We start from the raw sequence: 24,736 nt of genomic DNA on the forward strand, positions 1-24,736 counted from the left end.
TCCTGCTCAGCTACTAAAAGCTGCCAGAATGATTGACAACCTGCAAAGAGTGCATTTGCTTCTCTGTACAGAACTCCAACAACACGAGCAGAGCCTGCTGGTGCTGTACAGGTGAGAAAATCCATCCCTCTTGGTATCCTACTTGATCTTTGACCATGGCTGAGAGCCCTAAGACAGGAGCCAGACAGTTATTCAAAGTTCTTATTTTCATAGTGCATGAAAGACCCTGTCTTTGATCTTTGGGCTGGTAATCCATGGGCTGGTAATCCATGGGCTGGTAACCCGAGCCACCCAGCCCTGTCAGAGATTTGCAGGAATGAAAAGACCCAGCTCCTCTCTAGACCATCCTCCCACCTTGCTGCAGGGCAGGCAGAACCACCAACAGCACCTTTTTTTCCCCCTCCTTTTGTAACTAGCCTTAGATTAACTAACCTTTAACTACCCACCTCCCTTTCACCTGATTTGAAGAGCTAGAATATTGATACCTAAAGGACTGACTGATACAACTCCTGGTGCTAAGGAGCTCAACTCTTTTCCACCTTACCAAAATGAGCAGCTCTCCTGCATTCATCTCTTTGCCACAGAAAGTACTTCTCCATTAAATTCTTTTTTTTTTTCCACCACTTTTTCACTTCTCATCTTCAAGGTTGAGAACATTAAACCCAGACAAAGAATTCCACCATTGCTTTCTGTGAGTCAGCTCCTACCAGGAGCATAAAACCATCAGCAGCACTGGGCTGAGTGAACTTCCCAGGGAGTTCCTTAAGAAAACATCCACCCCGTTTTAGAAAACCTGGCTTCCTAATGATGTAAAACATAAAGGAAGTCTAATTGCAAAACAGGAGCCCTTGCAGATTCGGGATTGCCAAAGTAAATACATGTGAGAAGGGTTTCCAGGCAGCAAGGGGAGCTTGCTGGGAACTGGAAAAAAGCCCCGAGCTGTTTTGCCCAGGAGTGAAGTGCTTCTCACAGCCAGGCCCACACAAAGGCACCACCCAGCTGGAGACAGACTGAAAGGCAAAGGGAAGTCCAGTCGGTGCATGTGGAAGAGGAGTGACCTCACTCAACAGCAATTTTCCTGCTGCCATCCATGAGGACACCTCAGAGGAGCATTCCCCAGTGGTGCTTTCCCTGCTCCCTCCTCACACTCCCTGCAGGAGATGGTGTGGGAAGCACAGCTCGATGCAAGGAAAAGCAGCCTTTACATTCTGCTGTTTTCTTTTAGTGTGGGGAGGGGAAGGAGAGTGCAAGGACTGCTCCCCAAACCCATTCCTGCCTGGATGGATTTAGGACCTGAAAGCAGTGGACAGCCGTGCTTTAGCTCAAGGGGACAAGCCACGAAAAACACCCAGACACAAAGCAAACCTGCAGAGAAACCAGGGCACAAACCAGAGCTGCCGACCACCCCGAGGGCTCCAGGAAAGCTCAGACCTAGGGAATGCAGGGAGGCTGGATCCTCACGGATAAACCAGCCTCACAGGTCAAGGGACAGGCACAAAGGTGCTTTCACAGCCCCTGGCAAGTTATCACAACCCCTGCTCTTTGCAGCCTCCCAGGATGTCTCCCACCATTCCAGTCTCAGCCACCCTCAGCAGGGATGAGGGGCTTGTGACACCAACCACTGGACTTACAGAGCACAAACCATCCCAAGAAACCAGAGCACGATCAGAGTCAAGATAAGAGTTTTAATCTTGTGTGGAATTGCAGTGTGCAAGACCATATTCCATCCAGATAATCGTCTTTATCACTCCAGCAATAGAAATGTAACTGTCTGCCCTGAGTAAAAGCTCATTCTCTCCTGCTTTAACTGGCTCTTTAGCTAAGATACAGACCAGAAACTCTCATCAAATGAGCAAGCAGTTCAAGTAATACTTAACCTTCACTGGTGCTCTCTGCATTTTGTCAGGTATTTGCCCACTAAAATTGCAGGGTGAAAAGATGTTGCACTTCATCCAGTTGATGGCACCTACATACAAATGAAGTGCCACGGTTTGCATCAGCTGCTCCATGACTGAAAGCTGTTGCTGGGCTTTTAAAAGTCTGTTCAGCTTGTCAGCAGGAGCAACAGGGATGGAAAAAGAGCTCAGTGAGGGAGCAGAGGGCTGCACAGCTTTTGCTCAGCTGCTTGGATCCAAAGCACAACATTAATCCTACCTACTGCCTTTGTCTTCTGCTGAGTGCAGAACAGGTTCCCCATGGGTTCATTTGCTCGTGTTTAATGTCATGGATATGTAAAGGAGACTCAGGGCTGTACACATGCAGCTCTCATCAGACAGATATGGACAAAAAATGATAACTATTAGCACCCAGCAGCACTCTGAGCCAGAGGACAGAAGCCAACAGGGATTCAGGGATTGTTTCCCAGAAGCCCTGCCTCTCAGGTGGATGTTAGCAAGGCTGGAGGAGAAATTGTTCCAATCCTGCCAACAACAGCAGAGCTTCTGAAGGACTGTTTGCATCTAACTCTGTAAACTGGCCCTTATCAGATGAGGTCGTGCTAAAAATACTTCTGTGGTGACAGAGGTCCCAAGCACTGAAGAATCTTCTCTCTCACCCATAATTTCTGCACTGCCAAGACTGATTTGTGGTTTGTTTCTAGCTGTGAAGGTCACAGTCCAGCCAACACCACTGAAATATGGCTGATTATCAAATATTATGGAAGATAATTGCCATTCTTGTCTTTTCTGTATTTTCTTTCCTTGCCAGTTATGATGTGTGCTCAAGTTTTCACCCCGAAAGGGGTGGTGGTGCTGGGGAAAGCAAATCCTTGACATGATGCAATTCTGCTGGGAGGGCAGCAGCAGCACCAAGCAAATGACCACATGTCCCAGTTCTGGAGGCCTGGGACATGGCCACTGGTGTGCTGGGAAGTGAACTGCCAAAGATTTCACAGAGCCTGACTGAAGAAACTCAGTGGCAGTCATGATTTGGGCTTGCTGTGAACTGCCAGCAGATGCTGACAGAAAGCATTTTTCCCCCCTTGTAACAGATCTAATCACAAGTCCTCTCAATCAAGAAAAGCCCTGAACCTTATGGCTCCTCTCTCAAGACACTAGAAACTAGCAGTCCATCATGCAATAAAGTTGCATGCAAACAAGATGCCTCCCCACAGTTATCCCTAAATCATTCTCTTCAGCACAAGAGCTGCTAAAACCATTTCTGTAGCTGTTTTAAGCTTTGCCAAAAGTGGTTTGAGCAGCATTTAAAATTAGCTACACTGTGTGTGTGTATATATATGTGTGTGTATATGTATTTTTAAATGTAAGTCTCCCTTTTCCTTACCCTCACTGGAAGTTTCAGACTTCATAAGGAAGTGTAGGAAATCTTCACACCATAAGGAGCACACAGAAATGTTGGTGCCATCTCCTGTCCTTTGTTGTTGGTACCTGGGGGGTGCCCTGCAATGTGAACACAATGGAGAGAAGAGAGAAAACCAGCAGGATGAGGTTTCAGTTTGTAAGGGAAGATCATGCTCTAGGAAGGACATCCTGGTATTTAAAGGGGGGTCTGAGAGGCACTGACACAGTAATTTGATGAGCATTGTGGAACAGCCTGAGTTTTAGGAAGTTGAGCCCTCCCCTCCAAGTGACTGCATTCCTGTGGTGACTGGGATGGTGAAGCAGAAGAGAAGATCACAATTGGGATGGTGAAGCAGAAGAGAAGATCACAATTGGGATGGTGAAGCAGAAGAGAAGATCACAGTTTGATGGATGTAAAATTGCAACAAAAGAGATGACTTATTTATAAACAACATATTAAAAAAATCAGTATGATATGTCTAAAACCCAGCCCCTTCTGTATTAGCCCTGTTACAGAATACAACCACTTTAATGGTAAAAATTTAATCATCTGGAGCAAATATCTGAGAGCTGCATCACATCTTCCTGAAACTATCATTTAAAAACACTTTTAATACTTTAGTAAGGGACATAAATTACCAGGCTCTCAAACAGGAAGTGCAATTATCTGAATACTGTTGCTTCCATTCAGTTAGCAATAAAAATATGTCAAGGCTATTAAAATGATAAACACTGTATCATTTTGGTTTCTTCCTCACCAGGGAGCATTAAAAATAAATGACAAAAATGCAAAGCAGCTGGTAGACATTTCCACAAACCACAGAGGGCTGGTAGCAGGGGCCATGCAAGCAGGCTTCAGGCATGAACTGCATTCTTTCAAACAGCTTCAAATGACAACCAAACTCATTCTGAGTGCAAGCAGGTACAACTTGTGTTTGTCTCCTCAATCAAAGTTACTGTCACACCAGTGCAGGCACTGGCTTGGCCCAGCACAGCCCCTTGCAGCAGGCAGCCTCTCCCTGCAGTCCCACACTGCTGAACCTCCCCTCCTGTTACCTACACAGCTCAAGTAGTCAAGAGAGCCTCAAGCTGTTCTATCAACTGAGGTTCTCTTACTCTTCCATTCTCTTTGCCCATGCAACTTAGATCACACCCTGTGTAACTCTAGAGGGACAAGGACAAAAACTTTATTGCTCCTTTTTCTCAATTAGCACCCAAGTTGTGGCTCCAGCTTCTTTTTCTACTCCCCTTCAATTTCTTCTATAGTTTTACAGCTTTCAACCTTCAAATCTTACTGCCAGGGAGTTACAGACTTGAACCCATAACTCCAGGTGTATTTCCAAGCAACGTTGCCAAGAAACTTCTGACTGAGGTGGGGGAGAGAAGGGGGGAAAAAAAGAATTCTGCAGAGAAAGACACAGGACAACCTCAGGATGTACTTTCTGTGAACTTTGATTAACACCTGGGGGAAGGCAGGTTGAACCTTAGTCATTATGTTTGCACAAAGTGTTATCACTTAACCTAGCAAACTTCCTGCAGTTCCAGACAGCAAAAGACTCTGTATATAAAATACTCTACAAAAATGTCTGTGCAATGTCCCTGTTTCATTCTTGATGTCCATGACACCTGCCTTCTGGAGGGCCTAGAACTGGGTAACAGGTTTTTGTGAAACACACGGTTTTAGACTTGCCATTTTAAGGAGGGACTGTCAGAGTCTCCCACCTACGACACACTCACCTTCAGATGGTGTCACATGGATAAGGGAGACAGCTTCTCTCAGGTGTGCAACATACAGCCTCAAACTGGGGCCTGCTGTAAAGCCACTCACTGCTGGGGACAGCCAATCTCACCTCCTCAATTCAGTCGGGTGACTAATAGCAAGGACACTTAGTGCTTCCTCTTCCCAGAGGCTGTTCTCTTGTGGCAGGCATGGTGGTCAGAGTCCATTTAACTGCCAAATCCACTTTTAAGTCTTCCTCTCCCAGTAGGATAATCTTCCAGGTCCATTTCTCTTTGCATGCGACGCTCTCACCTTGGCTTTGACAACAAAATGTATTAAGACTTTCCACAGTGCCTGCACAGCAGGCATGACAGCATTTGCCTTTCCTTCCCCATCAGCATACTTCACTAAAAGCAGCATCTTTCTCATCCATCAGGCTCCTTCAGCTCATTTTGTGAGGCGGGGGGGGGAAGAAAAGAGTATTGCCAAATTTAACTACCAGTCCTTCAGACCATATGGCTCAGCCCTCCCTTCTTGGGGCTTGTTCTGGCAACTGAAGTTCAGACCACAAGATAGATTTGCAAGGAAGAAATCCAACCAGAGTACCAAATTTCCAGGGAGCCAAGGGAAAGGAAAAAAAAACCCATACTACTTAAAATGCAGCAGAGATTAGATGGGGAGAGACATCCAAAGCCAAGGCCATAATCTTCAGTTGATAGGAAATTATCCTGATTATCTCAATTTCTAGTACATTGGACACTGTTCAGCAGCCTTCTCCTCTAGAGTTTCTTGCTACTCCTGCTGTCTTCTTTGAATCAGATTTAAATAAACACACACTAATGATAAAATTCTGCTATTTACTAAAGCTACATTGTCTGCTCAAGAGTTAGTCCCAGCACTACAGGTGATGCCATCATGGGTGGCTTTTGCTGTCTGGCTCCAAGGTGTGAAGAACAACCTGACTCTCCTGCTGCAGAACTGGGCAGAATTATTCAAAAGACATTTATTTTGCTTTAGCTTCAGTGCTGGTGGAAGCAACATGCCACACAAGCTGAAACAATGACCTAGTCTGGGTGCTAATTTTGATCCCTTCATTCTGTACTTGAAAAAGAAACACAGGAATGACCTCCACAGTTCATGAAAAAAAAACCACCCAAAAAGAGCTCAAATACATTTATTTTGGCACCATTTAAAAATGTACAAATACATTAAATATCAGGGTTAATTCAAGCCAATTTAAAAAAATATATTCATGTCTGCATTATTTTGGAGTGAGATAGAAACCAAAACCACATTATATATTTGACAGTGCAAATGATTGAGAAACTGTTTAGACCAGGAGTGCACTGTGTCAAGACAGCAATAACAAAAACCAAACAGTTCCTGAAACTCAAAAAAACCAGCAAATATACCTACTGGATTTAGGAGTTTGCTTGGGGTGAGGAGGGCAGGAAGAGCATGGGAAGGGAAAGAGATGTTACCACTGAGAAAAACTTGACTGCACAGAAGTTAGAGCATTAGATGCTGGATGTTGAGTTACAATATGCACTTGAGGATAAGGCAGGGTTCAGACAGAAGAGTGAGATGAATTATCCTTCATAATTGATGTGTGGAAAGAATAAATCAGCAACTAAGCAATATAAGAATGCACTTATCCTCGACAGATTCACAAAGCAGAGACCCCCTGCTTCCAGAGGTGCAGTTTCTTGGCATTATTTGCATAGTTACTCCTTTTCCTTAGCAGTCAGGAAAATATTCAGCAACCAAGTTGAGGAAAAAAAGACACCACCAAACCCTATGACTTCCAGACATCATTTCTACCTGTGGAAAACTACAGCAGCACAAAAAGACACCAAAATGACAGAAACAAACCTGCCACCTCCTGAACTTGGAACATGGGAATTATGAAGCACATTTCCTCAAGGGTTGGTTTCCAAGTGGCATTTTCTGCTCTTTTTAGCTTTGTCCAGTAGAAGAGAGGTTTTATTTATCTTTGTGATAAAAAAACAACCTTAAGTTTCTCCCTACAGCAATTTAGGCTTTTTCTGGGGACCTGGAGGCCCCTTCATAATTTGTTCTTTATCCCTAGTCTTTGCCCCAGCCTGTTTGGATGCTACAAGTGATCTCATTATCTCATAAGCAGATAAAAGATCTCAATAAGGTCAATCCCTTCCATCCCAGTTTCCATCTTTTAACCAGAGAGACACAGGAATCTGGATCACAAGTTTTGGACTCTCCATCTGGGTGTCATGTCAGCTCAAGACATTTCTGTGCACATTTTCCTGAAAAAGAGAACCAACTGTTCCAGCTTCTGTTCCTGCCAGTGGATGCTGATGAAGAACTCCCAAGGAATTTATTTTAGGAGCACAGACCCACAATGAAGTGCCAGCTAAACCAAAGCAGGCAACAGCAACACAGGTAGGTGGGAATGCACAAGCTGCATAGTTAGAAGTTCACATATGGTGACACTGATGCTTCAACCACTTTAGCAACCTCGGGTTTTTCACTTCTTTCCCAGTCACCCACTCTTATGCCCAGAGCACTGGGCCTGTTCTGCTGAGATGTGTTCACATGGCAACAGGGAAAAACTGGTGCAGGATAACCTAGCAAAAAAAAGATAAAGTTATTTTATAGCTACTTTGATTTCCTGATCAAGTGACTACTCAGCCACACAGCTGGAATCAGACAGGCAAGAACAAGCATCTGAGAGTGGGGGCTCTTCAGGCTGACACTTCCCACGAGGAGAAAAGGTGTTGAGCTCTGTCATAAGGTGCTGGCCTGCAGATGTCAGGCAGGTTAATGAGGAGCTTGAGCAAAGAGACTCCTTATTGCATTGGCAGAAATTGACCTCTCCAGTTCATCCCTCTACTCACTGACCCATCTACCCTGCAGGAATTCTGGATTCCCTTCAACTGCTGTGTTAAGGGAAGGAAGCCAGTGGAGACAGTCTTTGCAGGACAGACACAGCAGCCTATCAGGTACAAAGCTAATGCCTCTTGGTCCAAGGACTGAGCTGAAGCCATTGGAAAAGCTTCCCAACACATTCTTACACTTGGGATTGGACCCATAATGACCACAGCCTTCAAAAGCACCAAGAGTGACAATATCTGGATAGTGGGTCTATATTCACAGTTAAAAAACAGGGTCAGCTCTGTCATAGGCTGAAGAGGATGCTCCAGGAGGCATCATTTTTTGCTTCAGAAGGATACTTGCATGTTAAGGATCATTACACTGTCCTACAGCATAAAGCAGTGGCACTTAGTGTTAGCATTTACAAGTGGGTCCTTCAAGCAAGTCCACAGCCTGGAGCAATCCCAGCATCTTGTGTTGTCCTGCAGCACTGAGACAGCCAGCTCTGGGGACACAGACCACCACACAACACAGGAAGAAGAACTTGCCAAAACTGAAAGTGTACCAAAGAAAGGCAGATTCTTTCAAGATTTTCAACACAGCATCTGTAGGAGACTAAGGAAACCACAGAGCTGGAATAGTGCATTTCAAGATCACCAAAGCAGTTCACCAAACTGGATGGAGCCTGTCAGGGACATCTCTGCACGAGTTCATTCCTCTCTTAACGTTTGGCACAAACCCTTTGACACAGTCATTTGGCTTCCATTGAGGTCAGCTGCTTGCAGCGTTTTCCTGGCACTTCAGTGAGGTCAGAAAGAGTTTCTTCAACACTGTGTCCACTGCTCAAGTCCTCAGTCAAGAAGGAAGGTTAAACATTGCTGACCCTGGTTTCGGAAGAAGAGATCATAGCAGCAGAGGCAGACGTCGTTAGAGACCGTTCCCGTCTGACGTATCGTGGCTTCCGAACTGGAATGGGGGGCAGAGAAGCAGGGTTAGCACCTCCTGCACCAGCACCACAGCCCAGCCAGCAATTCCTCACCCACCCAACTCATGCTGCACCTTCCAAAACCCCTCCAGCAACCAGCCACAGAAACAACCTGCACAGAGCGGCGAGAGCAAAAGTCCCCAGAGAAACTTCCGAAGAGTCTGTTAAATAACCTGCTCATTCCCAGTGTTTTTAAGTGTTGACAGCACATGGACCTTTCCATTTCCAGCCCTCACAAAAACCTCCACGACTGAACTCGCTTTTTAAATAGATGTAGAAGTCAAAGTCAGGATGCCAGTGTTGCTCAAGAAAAGTCTGTCAGCTTCACAGCCAGAACCAGACTAGGTGTGGAACCAATTTAAATCAAATGTTGAAAGGTTAAAGGCTGCATTAACAAAAAGGAAATGCCAACAACACCATCTTGATATAAAAGGCCTACATGAGGAGTGAGACCAGAAATTCTGCAGAGCTTAGGAAGGCCATTATTTCTTTAAGTTTTTAGAAGATTTGGTCTGTCTTCCTTTCAAGTCACCACAGGTTCTATCAATGTCTCGCAAGTACATGCATCGAGCACAGAGACAAGGTGTTTTGCTGTATTGCCCTGGCCAAAGAAATCCACTTTCCCAGCCACTCTAAATTCATTTCACCTACAGAGAAACTATTTTCTGTCATTTGCAAAATATCCGTTACTACCTACTTCTCTTCAAACTTGGTTATATGCCTTGATTTGATTAGGTGTAATCCATTGCCCTTTTAAGTGCAAATTTTGGGAGAGTCATATTTAGATATTTCATGGTTTATTACAGTATTAATGACCCAGTCAAAGCTTAAGATCAGGATGTACTGTTTCCTAGAAGTAGCACAAATTTAGAGACCCAACATAAAGCAAGTTTTCTCCCTTGGATTACCAAGATCTGGTCTAAACCAGTGGATTAGAGTAGGAACTTTGCAGTAATATTACAGGTTGAAACTAGGAAAAACTGGGGAGGGAAACAGACACAAGCTAATTAAATGAAAACCATCCCCAATGTATCAATTCCTGAGTTTCACATTTATTAAAAACCCACACTGTCCAAAAGAGACAAGCTACAAGCACCCCCCACACCACATACACACCAAATGGTATATTCCAAACAGCCTGAGTTACTCATTTCAAGAAGCTGATGAGCTTCAAATCAGCAAGCCTGAAAATGAGCCAGCCTGGCATTGTCACAAAGATTCCAATCCTGAAAATAGGTCCCAGACTGAATAATGTGATTTTTGAGCACTTATGAAAAGATACTGCAACTTCTTGCAAGACTTTTCTATTAGGATAGAGAAGACAAAGATCTATTTTAGGAGCTGTCCAAGATCTATTTTTAATAGAAGGTACTCCATCAATACTCTATGCCTCCCTGAATTAAATAAATCCTATCAAAAAGGTCCACCAGGCAGATTTCATTGGATTTCTGTCCCCTCAACAGATTCCACAGTTCTATACCAGGCTTTGCAGGTAATTCTTTTGACTTGCTGTGTGTTCTCAGCATATCCACTCTGAGATAGCTTGCCTGCTTTTCAGTAACAAGTTGTATAAAAGAGAAGCCAACAGGCACAATATTTGTAGCAGAGAAGAGTTCCTCACCTGAAGAGGCTGGGGGAGGTATCATGGATGCCTGCATAACAGAAGAATGAATATGTCAAACAAAGCACTTTTTGTCTTCACAGTCTTTCACTTCAAAATGCAGGAACATTTTAGGTTCCAATCATATTTACTGTCTACATTGTCTTTCTTGGAGAAAGCACCTCATTACAACCCATAAGGTCAGTGTTCACCTTTCACCTTTTTTTCCCCCAGCTTGGACAAAGAACCCCAAACCACCTTTTATTTCCATTTCAGTCTCTCAAACATCAGATTAAGTAGCTCCCTCATTGATTGCTAAAACTTTAAGTTATTGTTTACTTGATATTTTATGCTTGCTTGTTCCTATTGGAAGGACAGGATTTACTTACTGTTTCACTAGGCTGGAGGACAGATGCTAAAAGAGAGAGAAAGAGAGAGACTAACCATCATTCATCTAGAAGGCTAGAACAGCTAGTTTTCCAAAACATACATGCATGCAACAGAATAGTTCTATTGTTAAAAAAAAAAAATCAGTTTTGTCACAAAGACTTCTGAAACAGACCAGAACATTCAGAAATCCCTGTAGTAAATACGTTTCCTGCAGGGCTCTTTTCAAGATGAGAGATAAAAGGTTGCAGAAGGTCTCCAAGAATGACTTATTTTGCTTTCAAAGAAGGCAGCCAGAGCAGCATCTCTTTAACATGAAGAAGCTTCAATAGGACAAATGGCACTTTGAGCCAGAAAACAATTGAGCAGTGAAAGATGCAACCCTTTTATACAAGAGGTCCCTGCCTTTATTGGCCACATGATAATCATCATCCAGACAGAATGCAAGCTGCCATGGCAATAAGCCAGAGAGATGTTTCCAGTGCTTCTCCTTCAAAGGAGGACATCAGTGCTTTAGCCTGCTGGGCCAGAGGGAACTACCAGTACAAAATGCAGAAGTCAGACCAGCATCACTGAAGCCTCAGCAGTGGTCTGATATCCTGCCAGCTTAGAAATGTCATAGCATGACAGCTCTTGACCCACTTAACAACTGAAGAGAATCCTGTACTCACTCAATTTACTCAAAGAGACATGCAAAAGCAAGCTAGAGGTTTCAACATGGCATTTGTGTTTAGGACACTAGCAGTTCCTGTGGCACTGATCAATTTGGACCTTAGGTAGCTACTGTTGTATACTTTTCCAAGGAATTGTACCAGAGACTGGCAATGTGGTTCCACAAAGTTACTGTGACTAGATACAGCAATCTTAGCCAAACAATGAGTCTGTATTGATCCACCCAGCCCCTTTTTCTCTTTTGAAGCTTATTTCTATTATGACAGTCTAGCTTGAGCTTGGTCCTGTAAGACAGGAATGAAAGTAACAGGAGGTCTATTTGTTTAGCAGACCTAGGCAGTAACCAGCTTGCTTTCAACAGAAGGAGCTCTAAGACAGCAAATGCTGGGCTAGACGTTGTCATGGGAATCACTCAAAGTGCCTGCATGGAAGGGGTGAGAGGCAGGAGTCATAGATCACCTGCAGTTTCATGCAGAACACTGGGAAAAATGGAGGTACCCCCTTCCACATACTTTGCTCACCCCCTCCTAGAAACTGAAGACTAGTAAAGTGTGGACACACAGAACAACTTCACAGAAACTGAAGCATCTAAAAGATCCAGATGTCTATCTTGGTGCCCTCTGGCTCAGTGCATCCCAGGTGTTCTTTCCTTGGCTCTCCTGGGATCACTTTGGCATGAAGTCAGGTCACTGCATATTAGTTACATGGCTTCATTTCTCAGTGACAGGAATAGTGGAAATAAAGAACAAATTTCATTAGAAAATGAAAAACTAAGGGGTGTTTGCTTTAAAAAACCCCCAAAAATCAGGCAGTTGGCTCTTCCAAGCCCCAGCAAATCCTGCATTGAGGGCAAACAGGTGAATCAGGAATCTCAAATTCCACTCCCCTTCTCCTGCTGTTGACACATTCATGGTAAGTCCACTGCCCTTTGGTGGTACAGTTTCCTTCTCTTTAAACCAAGAAAAAACACACAAACAAACCCAACTGCTTTTTACAAAGCTTTGTAAGTGTCTGGCATTTTATGTACAGCAATAAAAAAGTATTATAAAGTCCTATAAAAACACCCTGTGAGCAAAAAGCAATGATTTTCTTTTTTCCTTCTGAAATCAGATACCTAACATTCAGTGACAGCTGCTAAGTATTGTACTCTGGCAAATCTTTGAAAGCTACAAAAAACAACAGTTGAGTTAGGGAGAGATACTGTGTAACAAGCAGCTAAGCACACAGAGTGAGAACCGACATCCCCTGCACTGCCATGAAAACAGGATCCTGCCAACACACCAGGAGAGCAGAAGTATCATTGCTTTGCTTTGGGTGATCCAGAGAGACAGCACTAGTAGCTGCTTTAAGTCAGAGCACTGACATGAAGAGGCTTAAAAGGTTTTAAGTGGAGAGACTGAGCCAAGCCCAAACTTTAGAAATGAAACAGACAATCAGAGATGTTTTACCTTTGTTTCTTCTGTAGAAAACATTAGGGAGTTTATTGGCACGTTTGAGGTAGAAGAAAGAAGCAACTGACAGAATCAGGAATAAGCTGATGAAAAATGTCCCCAGGATGAGAGAGGCTGCCACTTCTGGGCCCCCTGTGCAAAAGCAAAAAACCCCAACCCAACCAAAACAAAAGCAAAAGAGAGAGAGAAAGAGAGAGACAGAAAACATTATTATTCACTTGAAATCATTTCTCCTAGAAGTGTTAAAACAAAAGCTAACAACCAACGTCCTGATATTCATAGGAGAAAAAAAGAAGTGTGGGTTTGTTTTGATTTATTTTAATTTTTTTGTAAATAGGCAGAGGTCACTGAAACTTCTGCAAAGATGTTTCACACTCATTTCATTACGTGAACACCTTCCCCAGCCCCACCTGCCAAATGTCAGGAAAGCCACAGTCTCTGCCTCCCTGAAGACAGCCACACATTTTTAATCCAACATTCTATTTCTTTTCTATAACTTTCAAAAAACTAGTGCTTGGAGACACTCAGCATTTATGGTGTTCTTTTATTCCTTAAATGAAGTCTGTTAAAGACAGAACGTGTCACCAGACAATATACCACTGGTACAGGACACCCAGGATCATGTTTCCCACAAGTGACTGACACAGAAACCACTCTAAGTCACTTCCTGTGGCATCCTCTCTCTTGCTGAAGTGTGCAAAGCTGTGATCTAAATATTCTCAATTTGCATTAATCTTACTGGTGTCAAACAAGTTTGATTTTTTTTTAACAGAATGGACTGGCCAGCAGTGACAAAACCAACCTCCAGGAAGGCTAACCACAACCTAACAGATGTGTAGTGTGTTGCCTCACCTCTAAAAATCAACACTCTTGCAGCATAAGGTTCAAAACTCAAGTTCTGGGGTTTCATAAATAACCAGCTCAACCTGTACCAGAGTCATAGAATCATTTAATAAAATCACAGACTGGTTTGGGTTGGAAATGACCTTAAAGACCACCTAGTTCCAACCCCCCTGCATGGGCAGGGCCACATCCCACTAGACCAGGTTGCTCAAAATCCAACCTTGAACACTTCCAGGGATGGGATAAATAGAAAATAAAAAGAAAATAACTTTTAGATCACCAGGACAAGATGAAAGAACCATTCAGCAAAATCCAGTTAACCTCAAAATTCAACTCTGAGACTTATAAAACATTCTTGTTGAGAACAAGCCAGAAAAGAAAAGAGTAAAAATGGCTACTACAGTTAGAATAAAACCTGTGCTCCAGAAAAACATATTTTACAACTTGTTTCAAATGCCATGTCATGCAGAGGCTGGTGGCAGTGAATAAAAAAGCCTTCACTCAACAGCTATTTCCATATACTCACCTATGTTCTGTATGAAAGGAGGTACAGTGCTTATATTCATTTGGAAATTCATTCCTCTGTTCCCAGCTGGAACCAAAAAGAATATTTTTTTTTCAAGTAAAATCTGACAAAACCTACAGATTTGTTGAAAATCTTAGTAAAAGGCTATTATACTTCTCAGTTGTTATTTGAAGTAGTGTAAGAATCCTGATTTCTCCCATGAAAAACTCATTCTTTACAGCTCTTTTGAGAGTTTCAAAGAAAGGAAGTAAACCAGCATCACCATAATTTGTAAAAAAAAAAGGCAACAATTCACTAGCACATTTCCCAGAAACTTAAATCAAGTTTCTTATCACTTGCATCAAAAATATTTACAAGGAATGGAACAGTTCTCACCTCTCAAACAAAGCACAGGTACAAAATGAGTCTAAGGCTTCTTAATAGAGATTTCTCAAAGCACTCAAGCATAGTCTGAGCTGTTGTGTGCTCTGAAGGAGCCCATAGCAAATGTGCCCACAGCAAATGCCTTTTTCTTACAGCAGAGCTTGAAAAAGCCACATAAATCAGGATTCACTCTATGTTTGATACAGGTCCTACCCTGTAAGTTCAATCATTATGATGCTTTGGACTATTCCCTTGAATTGTAAGAACTTACACTGGGTAGAATGTTGTGGGTTTGGCTTTTTTTATGTTGCATTTGGCTTCACAGATTAGCTACTCTAATACACAGGAAGATTTTTATTTCCTCCCCCTCCTCAGCCCTGGAATGGTTCCACAGCACTCTGCACAATTTCTGCAAACTAAAATTCCAAGTTTCTATAGGATTTGTTGCTTGTTCAAAAGCTCCAAAGTTAGATTTTAGGGTTTTGGAAAAGGCTGAAGTTTTGCAAGGGAGGGAAAGAGAAACATCTGCAGCATCTGATGCCTTCCTGAACAGCCTTTGCTGGACCACACATGCAAGAAGAGATCTCAGCAGCAAGAAAGACCCATGAAAATGAAGGGATGGTCCATGACTCACCGTTCCTGCATTCAGTCAGATTGTAAACAGATGAAACAGGAAGAGTTTCATTTTTGCATCTAATGCAGCTGCTACTGCCATCCTCATTCCACCGTCTGTAACAACCTGTGTGAGCAGAAGATGCACAGAGGTTTGAAAACAACTGAAGTGACACTTGGAGATCTTTCCTAGTCTTCAGAAAGGGGCAGAGGCAACAGAAATTCCCTCTCTTTCATCCGCTGGTTACAAACATCTCCTGCTTCTTATTGTATTACCCAAGTTACGAGGATATAACCTTTCAACAGCCAGAAAAGCAGAAAGAGCTACAAACAAACAACTCCCAGAGGGCAGCTCAACACAGCTCCATTCACAGCTTTACATGGTTTGGTTTTGAGAAGAATGGAAAGTGTCTGACAACCTGCAACTACCCTCAACAATACTAAAAAAAGAAGCAAAATGTTACTGTTTATTTGCAGAGGCCACACACCATTGAAACAAAAGTTAATGCCACTTTAATAGATACTAGTGAAACTATTCACACCTCAAGCCTGTTGAAACTGTGCTGTGACAGATGGGGAGAGCTCTGTATCAGCCACCCCACCCTGCAGGCTGGGAACTGATCAAACTTTCATCCTGGCCTGTGTTTGCAGTCTTCAAGCCTCCCAATTTATGTTGAAATGCACCTACTGCTATGTCTTTGTGAAGAAAAATCTATTTAGGGCACATCAACAACAACAACTTCATTTAATACAATAAAGCTGTGGTGGTTTCACTTGAGGCTTAGACTTAAGACAGGAAGATTAGAAGGATATTCCTACTAGATCCTATTACAGTCTTCTTGAAAAGAAAAAGACTTACTGTGCTGGTTGAAATCCAGTTCTACAGAGCCTTGAGCCAAGCTGGGATCATCTCTCCCATCAAGCAAACCTTTAGTAAGGTGCTGATTTGAAAACAGCTCTGCTGCTACATTTTCCTTTGAGAGAAGCAGCACTTTTGATGCCCACACTAATAAATCACATCTGACATTTAATCTGAACACAAACAGACCCCACATAAGGGCAAAGACTTCCTACACTAATAGGAAGGAAACATCAAAGCACTTCTCTGACACCAAAGATACTGGCAGACGATCAGTTTACAATAAGATTTAAGAGAACACAATCCCATAGCTTGGAGACAATCATTTATACCATATCTAAGAGCACTGAGAAGCAGCAATGACTGCATTAAATGAAGCAACAGTGAGAGCAGCTAATGAAGCAGTGAACACAGACATAAAATGCTTCAACATCACAAGGAAAAGTCTGAATCCAGAAGTGGACCCCAGCTTTTAAGCCTCTTGTTACTCTGGGCTCTGAAGCTATTTGCCCACTTTCACACTCTGATTTTAACTAAAATAGCATTAAAAAAAGATCACCCTTTTGCTGCTGCTGGAGGGTGAGAGAAGCTTTTAATTCCATTTAGAAGAAAACAGCCCTACATGTATGGCACAAGGAAGCATGAGGCATTTTGTGCTAACAAGACAATATTGAAATTATTCCTAATGCTCCTTTGGATACACATTAAAGCATTATTGCTTTCTATGCTCATTATTTGAGCTTTTAGGGCTTTTAAGCATTTCCAATAGCTCTTACATAATCCAACAGCACATTAACTAAAAAAAAAAGATGAAGAATAATCTTGTTACTAGTTGTCTGCTCTCCTTTCCATGCAAGAACACTTGTGAGTCATAAGTAGTATTACCTTGTGTATACAGAAGAAGACAGACTTCAATTTGCACTAATTACTTTGTTTTCACTCCCCAGTTAATCAAGCACTATATTTTGGTGTCAACTGTCAAAACCCAATCTGGAACATTATGAAACAATGACACACTCTACCTGGACTGCACTGGTTGGTTACTGGACAGGAATTGTTTGAATCCAACATGTCCACACAGCATTCTGATTCTGAAACCTAAAAAAAAAAGGAAGTTACAGTCCATTCACACACGTGAAGTTTGGTAAAATGCTTCAATAAAAATGAAAAGCTACAGGCCATGCAGAGGACTAAGGAGTAACAACAGTTAAAACTTTTTCTCTTTGCACTAAGCAAAGTCTCACAAGGACACAACAAGCTTGTCAGGCTGATTTTGACCTGGCAGCTGTGACCCAAACTAACACTTTGAGAACAAACACACACTCTACTGCTGACATTGGACAAAGCCTCAAATAAAAAAGGTTTAGAAATATACTTGTTAAATCCTTCAGTGAAGCACAGTTCAGAGGGGGAGTTATCCTCCTCACAGCACCACACAAATGCCCTGAGAGATTTGCTGAGAAATCCTACTGGCAAAGCCCAGTTTCCACTGAAAGCCCATCCTGCAAGTGGTGATAGAATCTACATTCAGTAGAGCAATCCAGCACAACTAGAAAAGCTTCTTCCTTCAACACTTAATATAAAGGACTAACTTCACATATCCTGAAGGCACATCGTTGATTTTTAATGTTGTTTGTTTATATAAAAGCCAGTTTCAAAATTATTTACAAATTACAACAAGCTGTGACATAAGCCTAGAGATAAATGGCTGTTAGAAGCTCTGTGGTTCTTTTGATAGGTATTAGTAACATCCCATACAGACTTGGGCACACCAGAGAATCACAGAATGAATCATAGAATGGTGAAGGTTGGAAGGGACCTAACAGAGCATCAGGTTCCACCCTCTCTGCTATGAGCAGGGACACCTCCCACCAGACCAGGTTGCACAAAGCCTCATCCAACCTGGCCACTCCCTGAGCCCGTGTAAGAAAAATAAGCCACAAAACTCCTCCAGCTTTTAAAGTTTTGTAGGTACATTCCTCTAAGGAATATAGCAAACCAAATCAGTCTTAAAAGGGATGAAGCTTGGTCAAAAGTAACACGAGCTATATCCAGCCATATAAGTAAATTTAAAAAACCCTAACATGTAACAGCCAGTTTTACTCTGCTAATCAGCAAAACCCCTCAAATCAAGGGGTGACCAAGATCAAAGCTTGCAGGAGAAATGGTTGGGACAGTCCAGACTGAAATGAGTGGGCTGACTTCACACTGGTAGAGCCTCATGGTGAGGCAGACTACAGTAAAGAACCAGCAGATCTGTAGATAACATTGCTTCAGATCAGTTTCTTTAACAGTTTTGTTGGTTGAACCCTCCTGCAAGCACAAACTGACCCCCTGCAAGAGTTTCAGTTACTGACTGCTAGCAGCACAGGCCACTGCTGCTGAAATTGAAAGCTGCTGTGAACTGCAGTGTGAGAGGAAAATGATCTGATCCTTTTGTTTTTAGAGCACCCAATATGACAGAGCCATCAGGTACCTACCGAACCTTCAGTAGATTTGCTGGCAACTTCTGCTACAAGTCTTGTTAGGAGAAGGACATACTGCACCTCCATGCCCAGGAAAGCCACAGGTCTGAGTAAGAAGAGGCAAAGAAGTGAGAATGCTTTATTAATGACAGAGAAGTTACACTTTCCCTTTGTTGAGGAACTGTTGCCAACACATCCCTTTTGTTTGAATGCAAAGAACTTTCAATTAAATATGCCCGGGGCAATGACTTACCTTGGTTCAAGAGACAAATTTGAGACATTGAGAGTTTTCCCTCCAGCTGCAGAGGGGCAGGTCTCTGGCTCTGGCAGCTGCTGGTTGCTAAGAAACAAGGAACCTTATCAGGCTGCTCCAAACTGGGCCACTCAGAGACTACTCCACACCCAGGATCTAAAAATCAATGTGATTGCTCCAGCAGAGTTCCTGCCTGGCACCACCACTGATAAGCCTCCCCACAGGGACAGGCTCCCCTGGCTGCAGCACTGAGCTGGGATGGATTTGTGTCAGGACAGGCAGCACACAACACTTGGAAAAGGCAGCAACTGTAATTCATTTCTCCCATGACAGCACAGTCATGAAGCATTAATGAAGTCTGTATGTTAATAAGGAGCATTTCTCAGTTACCTGAGAACAGACCCTCTCAAGGTGGAACAGCATGCTGTGGATGGCCTGCTACAAGGCTGGCTTCCCCCCTCCCCCCCTCCACTTTTGCCAAATAACTCCAAGCATAGCCTAAAGAAATTCCACATTTATGACATGAAATGGCTTGGATAAACTAGGAGCAGCTACATCATGCTTGATCTGCACTGTTTAGCCACTCCCTGTGTCAATATTGTAACATCTGCCTATTCTCCAGTCAGTGTCATCTTGGAAGCCACATTCACTCCTCAGAACCTGCAGCTTCAGGAAAACACTGTCTTTCATATTAGAAATTAAAAAATGGAGACAGACAAAGCTCTCTAACCAGAGATTAATAAAAATGCCCAAAAGAAAGCCTTCAGCTACAGGAGAAAACTCCTGCAGTGACTCATTTCACAAACTGAGCTCTGTTGCTATTTTTGTTAAACAAAAAATCCAGTGGATGAGTTTTTAAGTTACTGCAAAGTAGGAATCATGACCCCTTGGCAGGTTGTTTTTCTGAAGAACAAAATCATTGAGCAGTTCCTGTGATTAATTTCCGTGCAGTTGGTTTGTTGTGGGTTTTTTTTTAAATCACTTCCACACAGGCTGTTGCCTCAAACTTCAAAACAAGATCAGCTCAGCCTGGTGGGAAAACTTCGTATTGTCCCCTGCTATCAGCTGAAAGCTCCAAGATCAAGGACTAAAAACCCTGGAAAGCAAATTCCAGCCTTACTGCTACAGCTCATTTCTACAGTTGGTGAGGATGGGGGCCTTGCTGGTAGCTGAGATGAGAGGAACCAGGGAATGTGAGGAGCAACGAGACACAGGAATGGTACCACCACCACATCCTGGGGTGGAAATGAACATGGATGATGGCAGTTTACAGACTGCTGGGAAGTGGTGGCACAGCCAGAAACAGGAGGTGAAAAATTAGCTTCGGGAATTTTACACAAGGATGGAGAGACACATTTCTGCTCTACAGCTCAGCTCATAAATCACCACCTCACACCCCTTCACGTTCTTCTTCAACAACACCTGAGGTAACAAGATACTTCAAATGCAAACACCTGATCTCATAAAAAGGTGAAGTCATCTCAGAGGATGAAAGGAGACAACCTTTCTGGAGTGCAGGACATCCTTCCAAAAGCCAAGAACACCCAATTTAGAGCTTGGATGGTAACAGTTTGTGCAGGCTGGTCTGGTGGGAGGTGTCCCTGCTCATGGCAGGGAGGCTGGAACCTGATGATCTTTAAGGGCCCTCCCAACCTTCACCATCCTGTGATCATTCCATGAGCTTCTTCTTGAGCACATTTGAGCAGAACAGAAGCTACTCATGCCTCAGTAAATGATTGCTGGTGTGAGCACTGCACTCAGCTCCTCTGACAGAGCAGCCCACCCGTGTCTGTGAGAGGACTTCTAGAAATGCTACGAATAATTCTGGTTTAGACCACACTGGGTGTCACTTTAATATGCACTTTTAACCTTCTAAAAACAGAGGAGTTCATTTTTATGCCCCTCTCTTCTAGCAAAACTTCAGTAACACAACTTTGGGGCTTTTCAAGGCAGTCCAGCAAAGTTGAAAGTCAAGACAATCCTCAAGATGTGCATTTTAAAGGAATACCTCCAGAGAGTTTGCCTTATTACCCATCAGCTTTCTACAATCTGTCTTCAGAAATGAGATATTTATTTGTGCCTGAGAAAGACTTCCTTTAGGGAAAACAGTTAGAGTTGGTAAAGACATTTGCTGATAAATTGTTTTGATGCTATGCATAGATTTGTGTCAATACCTGATTATTGTAACATCTGCAAATACTGAGGAAAATCAGATGAAAAAGGCATTTGTTTAAACAAGTAAAACCCTTTTTATCTAGAGAAATCTGATTTTCAGGACCAAGTCATACTAAACAAGGAAACATTTGTGAAACCAGCCACTTGCAAGTGCTGAATCTTCCTCTTTGGGAATGCAAAGAGCTACACAGCCCAAGTTCAATATTGGCTGTATTTCCATTCCTGAAATAAATGAAGACACTACCCAATAATACTCTTGCTTTTATGGGCAGATATTTGTTCCCAGCCACTAGTGATCCTAACAAACTAGAACATGTGCCCTGCAGCTGTTCCAGTAGAAATAGGACACGAGATCTATTTGCCTTCAAATCATCAGCCAATATTTTTTATTTCTGTGTGAGAGAGACAATATCTAAGCTTTATATAAAGATATTTGTTGTTGGGTATTGTTTGAACCAGTTTTAGCCAGAGGAAAAAGAAAGCAGAGAGGAACAAGCTGCTTTAAAGCTTCCAAACATAAGAAACATATGTGATATTTACTCAGTTTACATTATTTTACTTCAGGTCCCACTTCTTCACATCCTGCTGGATTCTCTCTTAGCCAGTAAAAATTAGAAGGCTATTAATAAAATACATAAATATGATCTATCTGGATGAAACAGAAGTTCAAGCCATGTTGATAGATACCTACTTTTTTTTTAATTTAGAGCAATTCCCATGAAAGATATCAAACTTAACCATTCAACATCCTTCATATGTAATAATATAAAAGACATTTACAGAGTTCCTAAAGTCTGGTGGTGCCACATCTCAGCAAGGTTAGGAAGAGCTTGTGATTGTTAATCAAATAAATCAAGTGCAGAACTTCCAAACAAGGCAGCAACTTCATGGATTGGTCTCCCAGTACAAATCCATGGAAGTAACACAACTCATTTCCCTGCTTTCCAGCCAAAAATCAATCATAAGCATTCTGTTGCCCACTGAAACAATATTTTCCACCATCATTTGAATTTCAGAAAGGAAAAAGGCCCAGAACCTCCAAGACATTTGGTACATACAAATACCAACCACACTTCTGAGAGAGGGAGCTGAAGTTTTCATTTTTAAATTAAGCATATGAATTTGATCAGTCAGGATTAGACACCCACAGCAAAACAACTTACAAGCCCATGGAATAGGTTTCATGTTTGGCAGAGCTTCCTCTTTGAATTATTAAAAATTAATAATTCAAATGGTATCATCATGAACAAACCAGAGCCCAAATTACAAGGCATTTATGCTTGAGATGCCAACACAGATTTGTGAACACAGACGTTTTAATTAAAACAAGTCTTTCACACCAGAATTCCACATTTGAAACAAACCTCAAATCACTGTCAACTTGGGATCTCAAGTGCCACAATCCACACAAGCTATAAAACATCAAGATTCACCAAGTGAATTTTGCCTCCTTTTCAAAAAGAACACAAATAACTCATGAGCACTCCACACTAGAAGACTTTTTCCTCCCACTCCTGGCAGCAAATGTTCTTTAATTTATCTTTATGTCTACATTTTCCACACAAAGAGCTGTGTTTCTATTATTTCTGTTGTATTATCAGTATCTTCCTTGCTTCGAGTGTTCTGCAGCATTGTTTGAGCAAGGGAATTTTTTCTATTGTCTCTGTTATTTCTGTGGTATTGTCAGTATCTTTCTTGCTTCAAGAGTTGCTGGAGCATTGTTTGAGCAAGGTAGATGGAAGAAAAAGTGGCAGTAAAACACATAGTGCCTAAATTTCAGCTCAGAGTGTGAAACTATATCCCCACTCACTCCACTCCCAAAAGCTTCTTCATTCTGATGTGACCTTGAACGAGCCACGATAAAACAGAAGAGTCAAAAATGAAGTCTCACAGACAACAGGACATGGAAAGGCCTAAATTCTCACTTACCAGCTGCTTCAGAGGCACGACCTGGAGCTCTGCATCTTCCCCCAGATAACAAAGAACTCCTGTGGTCTGTGGTTTACTGCTAATTCCTCATTGACACTGCAAGTGTTTCACAACAAACCCGCACAGCAGAAGATCCGGGGCTGTGCTTACAACGACCTGCCGAAGACAGACTTGTTTTTCCAGCTTTCTTAACGTGCCCCCACGACAGAAAAGAACCACTATCTCTACCCTCACATCAAAACGATTATGCAACAGGCCAGCAATTAAAACCACACACCTTCAGCTCAAGACAATGAAGATGCCTACTTGAAGCTTTGCTTCAAAAGCAGCTGCAGACCTGGAGCAAGCACCATTAACACCAACATTTACAGCTGTTCACTCAACAGACATTTGCAAGTGACACGGGTTTGGTTGTTTTTTTGCTGTTACAACATTCCTGGCAGCCTTAGAAACGGAGAGGAGAAAGGAATACTGGTGTGGTTTGGTTACCAACAGCCTAGTTACACACCAGAGGGAAAGAGGCTTTGTACACCCAACACGTGCACGGCCTCTTTGGGTTTGTTTGAGGGGTTTTCCCCCTAAAAAGTGCAACAAAAAAATCTGTGTTAGAGAGGCAGATATCTGCTTGAAATCTTTTTTTGTTTTTTCCTGAGGGGAAAACAAACAAACAAACAAACAAACGAGAACTGAAAACCACAACCCTGAGTAGCCTGAGGTTGCCAACAGACCTGCGGGGAGCCGGGGGGGGGTGTCAGGCAAACAAGCACCCCGAGTTTTATCGGTGAGAGGGACGATCCGGTTCCTAACGCCTGCGGAGAAGCAGGGACACGGGGATGGGGAACCAGATCGCCTTGGGAGAGCTGGGGAAGGAGGGGAAGGAGGAGGAGGAGGAGGAGGAGGAGGAGGAGGAGGAGGAGGAGGAGGGACCCTTCCCCATCTTCACCCCCCCCCCCCGTGGTAGCTGCTCCCCCGGCGGGAACGCGCCCTCCCCGCCCGGGGAACGCTGGAGGGGTCGGCCCTGACACCCCCTCCCCACCCGGCAGCGGGACCCCCGAGGTGGGGGGGAACCCCGGGCCTGGGCCGGCAGGGCCCGCCTCCCCTCACCTGCCCCCCGGAACAATGGGGCGAGGCCCGTGGGGGGGGGGGATTCTCTTCACCCACCCAGGCCCTTCCTTCCTTCCCTCCCTCCCTGCTCCCCTCCCGCCGCCCGGCCGCCTCCCCCCGCCGCCCCCTCACCTGCGGGACCCCCCGCCCCGCAGCCCCCGCCGGCCGGTTCCCGTTCGTACCCCCCGCCCTGAGGCGGCGCCCTGCCCGCCGCCCCCCGCGGCGCCCTGGGACTCGTAGTTCCCGCCCCCCGCGCCCGCCCGCGGGGCCCCGCGCAAGGGCCGCCGGCCGCGAACTACAACTCCCAGCAGGCCCCGCGCCGCGCGCCACCTGCGCCCTCCTCCCCGCAGGTAAAGCCCCTCCCGCCGCCCTGCCCTGCGGCGTCCGCTCCCCCGCGCGCGGTGCCTCATGGGAAATGTAGTCCGTGTGCCCGCGGGCAGCCGGGGGAACAGGCGGGGCCGGGACTACAACTCCCAGCGTGCCCCGCGCGGGCGCCGCCATTTTGCGCGTTGCCTGGCGACGCGGACGCCCCGGGAGGGAGAGAGAAGCTTCTCAGCCCTAATTAAGAGATTCTGGGCACAACCAAGGCTCGGGGCGGATAAAAGCTGCCCTGCTGACCCGAAATCTACACCCCCGTGCAACA

General features: G+C 43.8%; 1 protein-coding gene across 2 annotated transcripts; it reads right to left on the minus strand.

Moving 5' to 3' along the window:
- Window positions 1-6,188: 6,188 nt before the first annotated feature.
- On the minus strand, window positions 6,189-23,788 carry C20H1orf159 (chromosome 20 C1orf159 homolog). Of its 2 annotated transcripts, XM_051637185.1 has the most exons (10): window positions 23,718-23,788; window positions 22,990-23,145; window positions 18,648-18,738; window positions 17,190-17,265; window positions 15,331-15,435; window positions 14,334-14,399; window positions 12,962-13,096; window positions 10,844-10,869; window positions 10,476-10,506; window positions 6,189-8,835 (listed from the first exon to the last, which is right to left on the minus strand). In XM_051637185.1, exons 3-10 carry the CDS (start codon window positions 18,717-18,719, stop codon window positions 8,738-8,740), a joined length of 609 nt encoding a protein of 202 aa, XP_051493145.1. In that variant the 5' UTR covers window positions 18,720-18,738; window positions 22,990-23,145; window positions 23,718-23,788; the 3' UTR covers window positions 6,189-8,737. The 2 variants fall into 2 exon arrangements, with proteins under 2 accessions (XP_051493145.1, XP_051493146.1); XM_051637186.1 differs by lacking the exon at window positions 14,334-14,399.
- Window positions 23,789-24,736: the final 948 nt, after the last annotated feature.

Source organism: Apus apus, chromosome 20 (genome assembly GCF_020740795.1).
Source record: "Apus apus isolate bApuApu2 chromosome 20, bApuApu2.pri.cur, whole genome shotgun sequence".
In the NCBI taxonomy this organism is placed as follows: domain Eukaryota; kingdom Metazoa; phylum Chordata; class Aves; order Apodiformes; family Apodidae; genus Apus; species Apus apus.

Bases quoted from the DNA above. Each gene is read 5' to 3' on its own strand.
- C20H1orf159 (XM_051637185.1), bottom strand. From the start codon at position 18,719: ATGGAGGTGCAGTATGTCCTTCTCCTAACAAGACTTGTAGCAGAAGTT. The intron at 10,870-12,961 runs GTAAAACATCTC...TCTCTCTTTTAG, and splicing joins TTTCTACAGAAGAAACAAAG to CATCTGTCCTCCAGCCTAGT. The intron at 8,836-10,475 runs GTGAGGAACTCT...CCCCCATTCCAG, and splicing joins ACCTCCCCCAGCCTCTTCAG to TTCGGAAGCCACGATACGTC.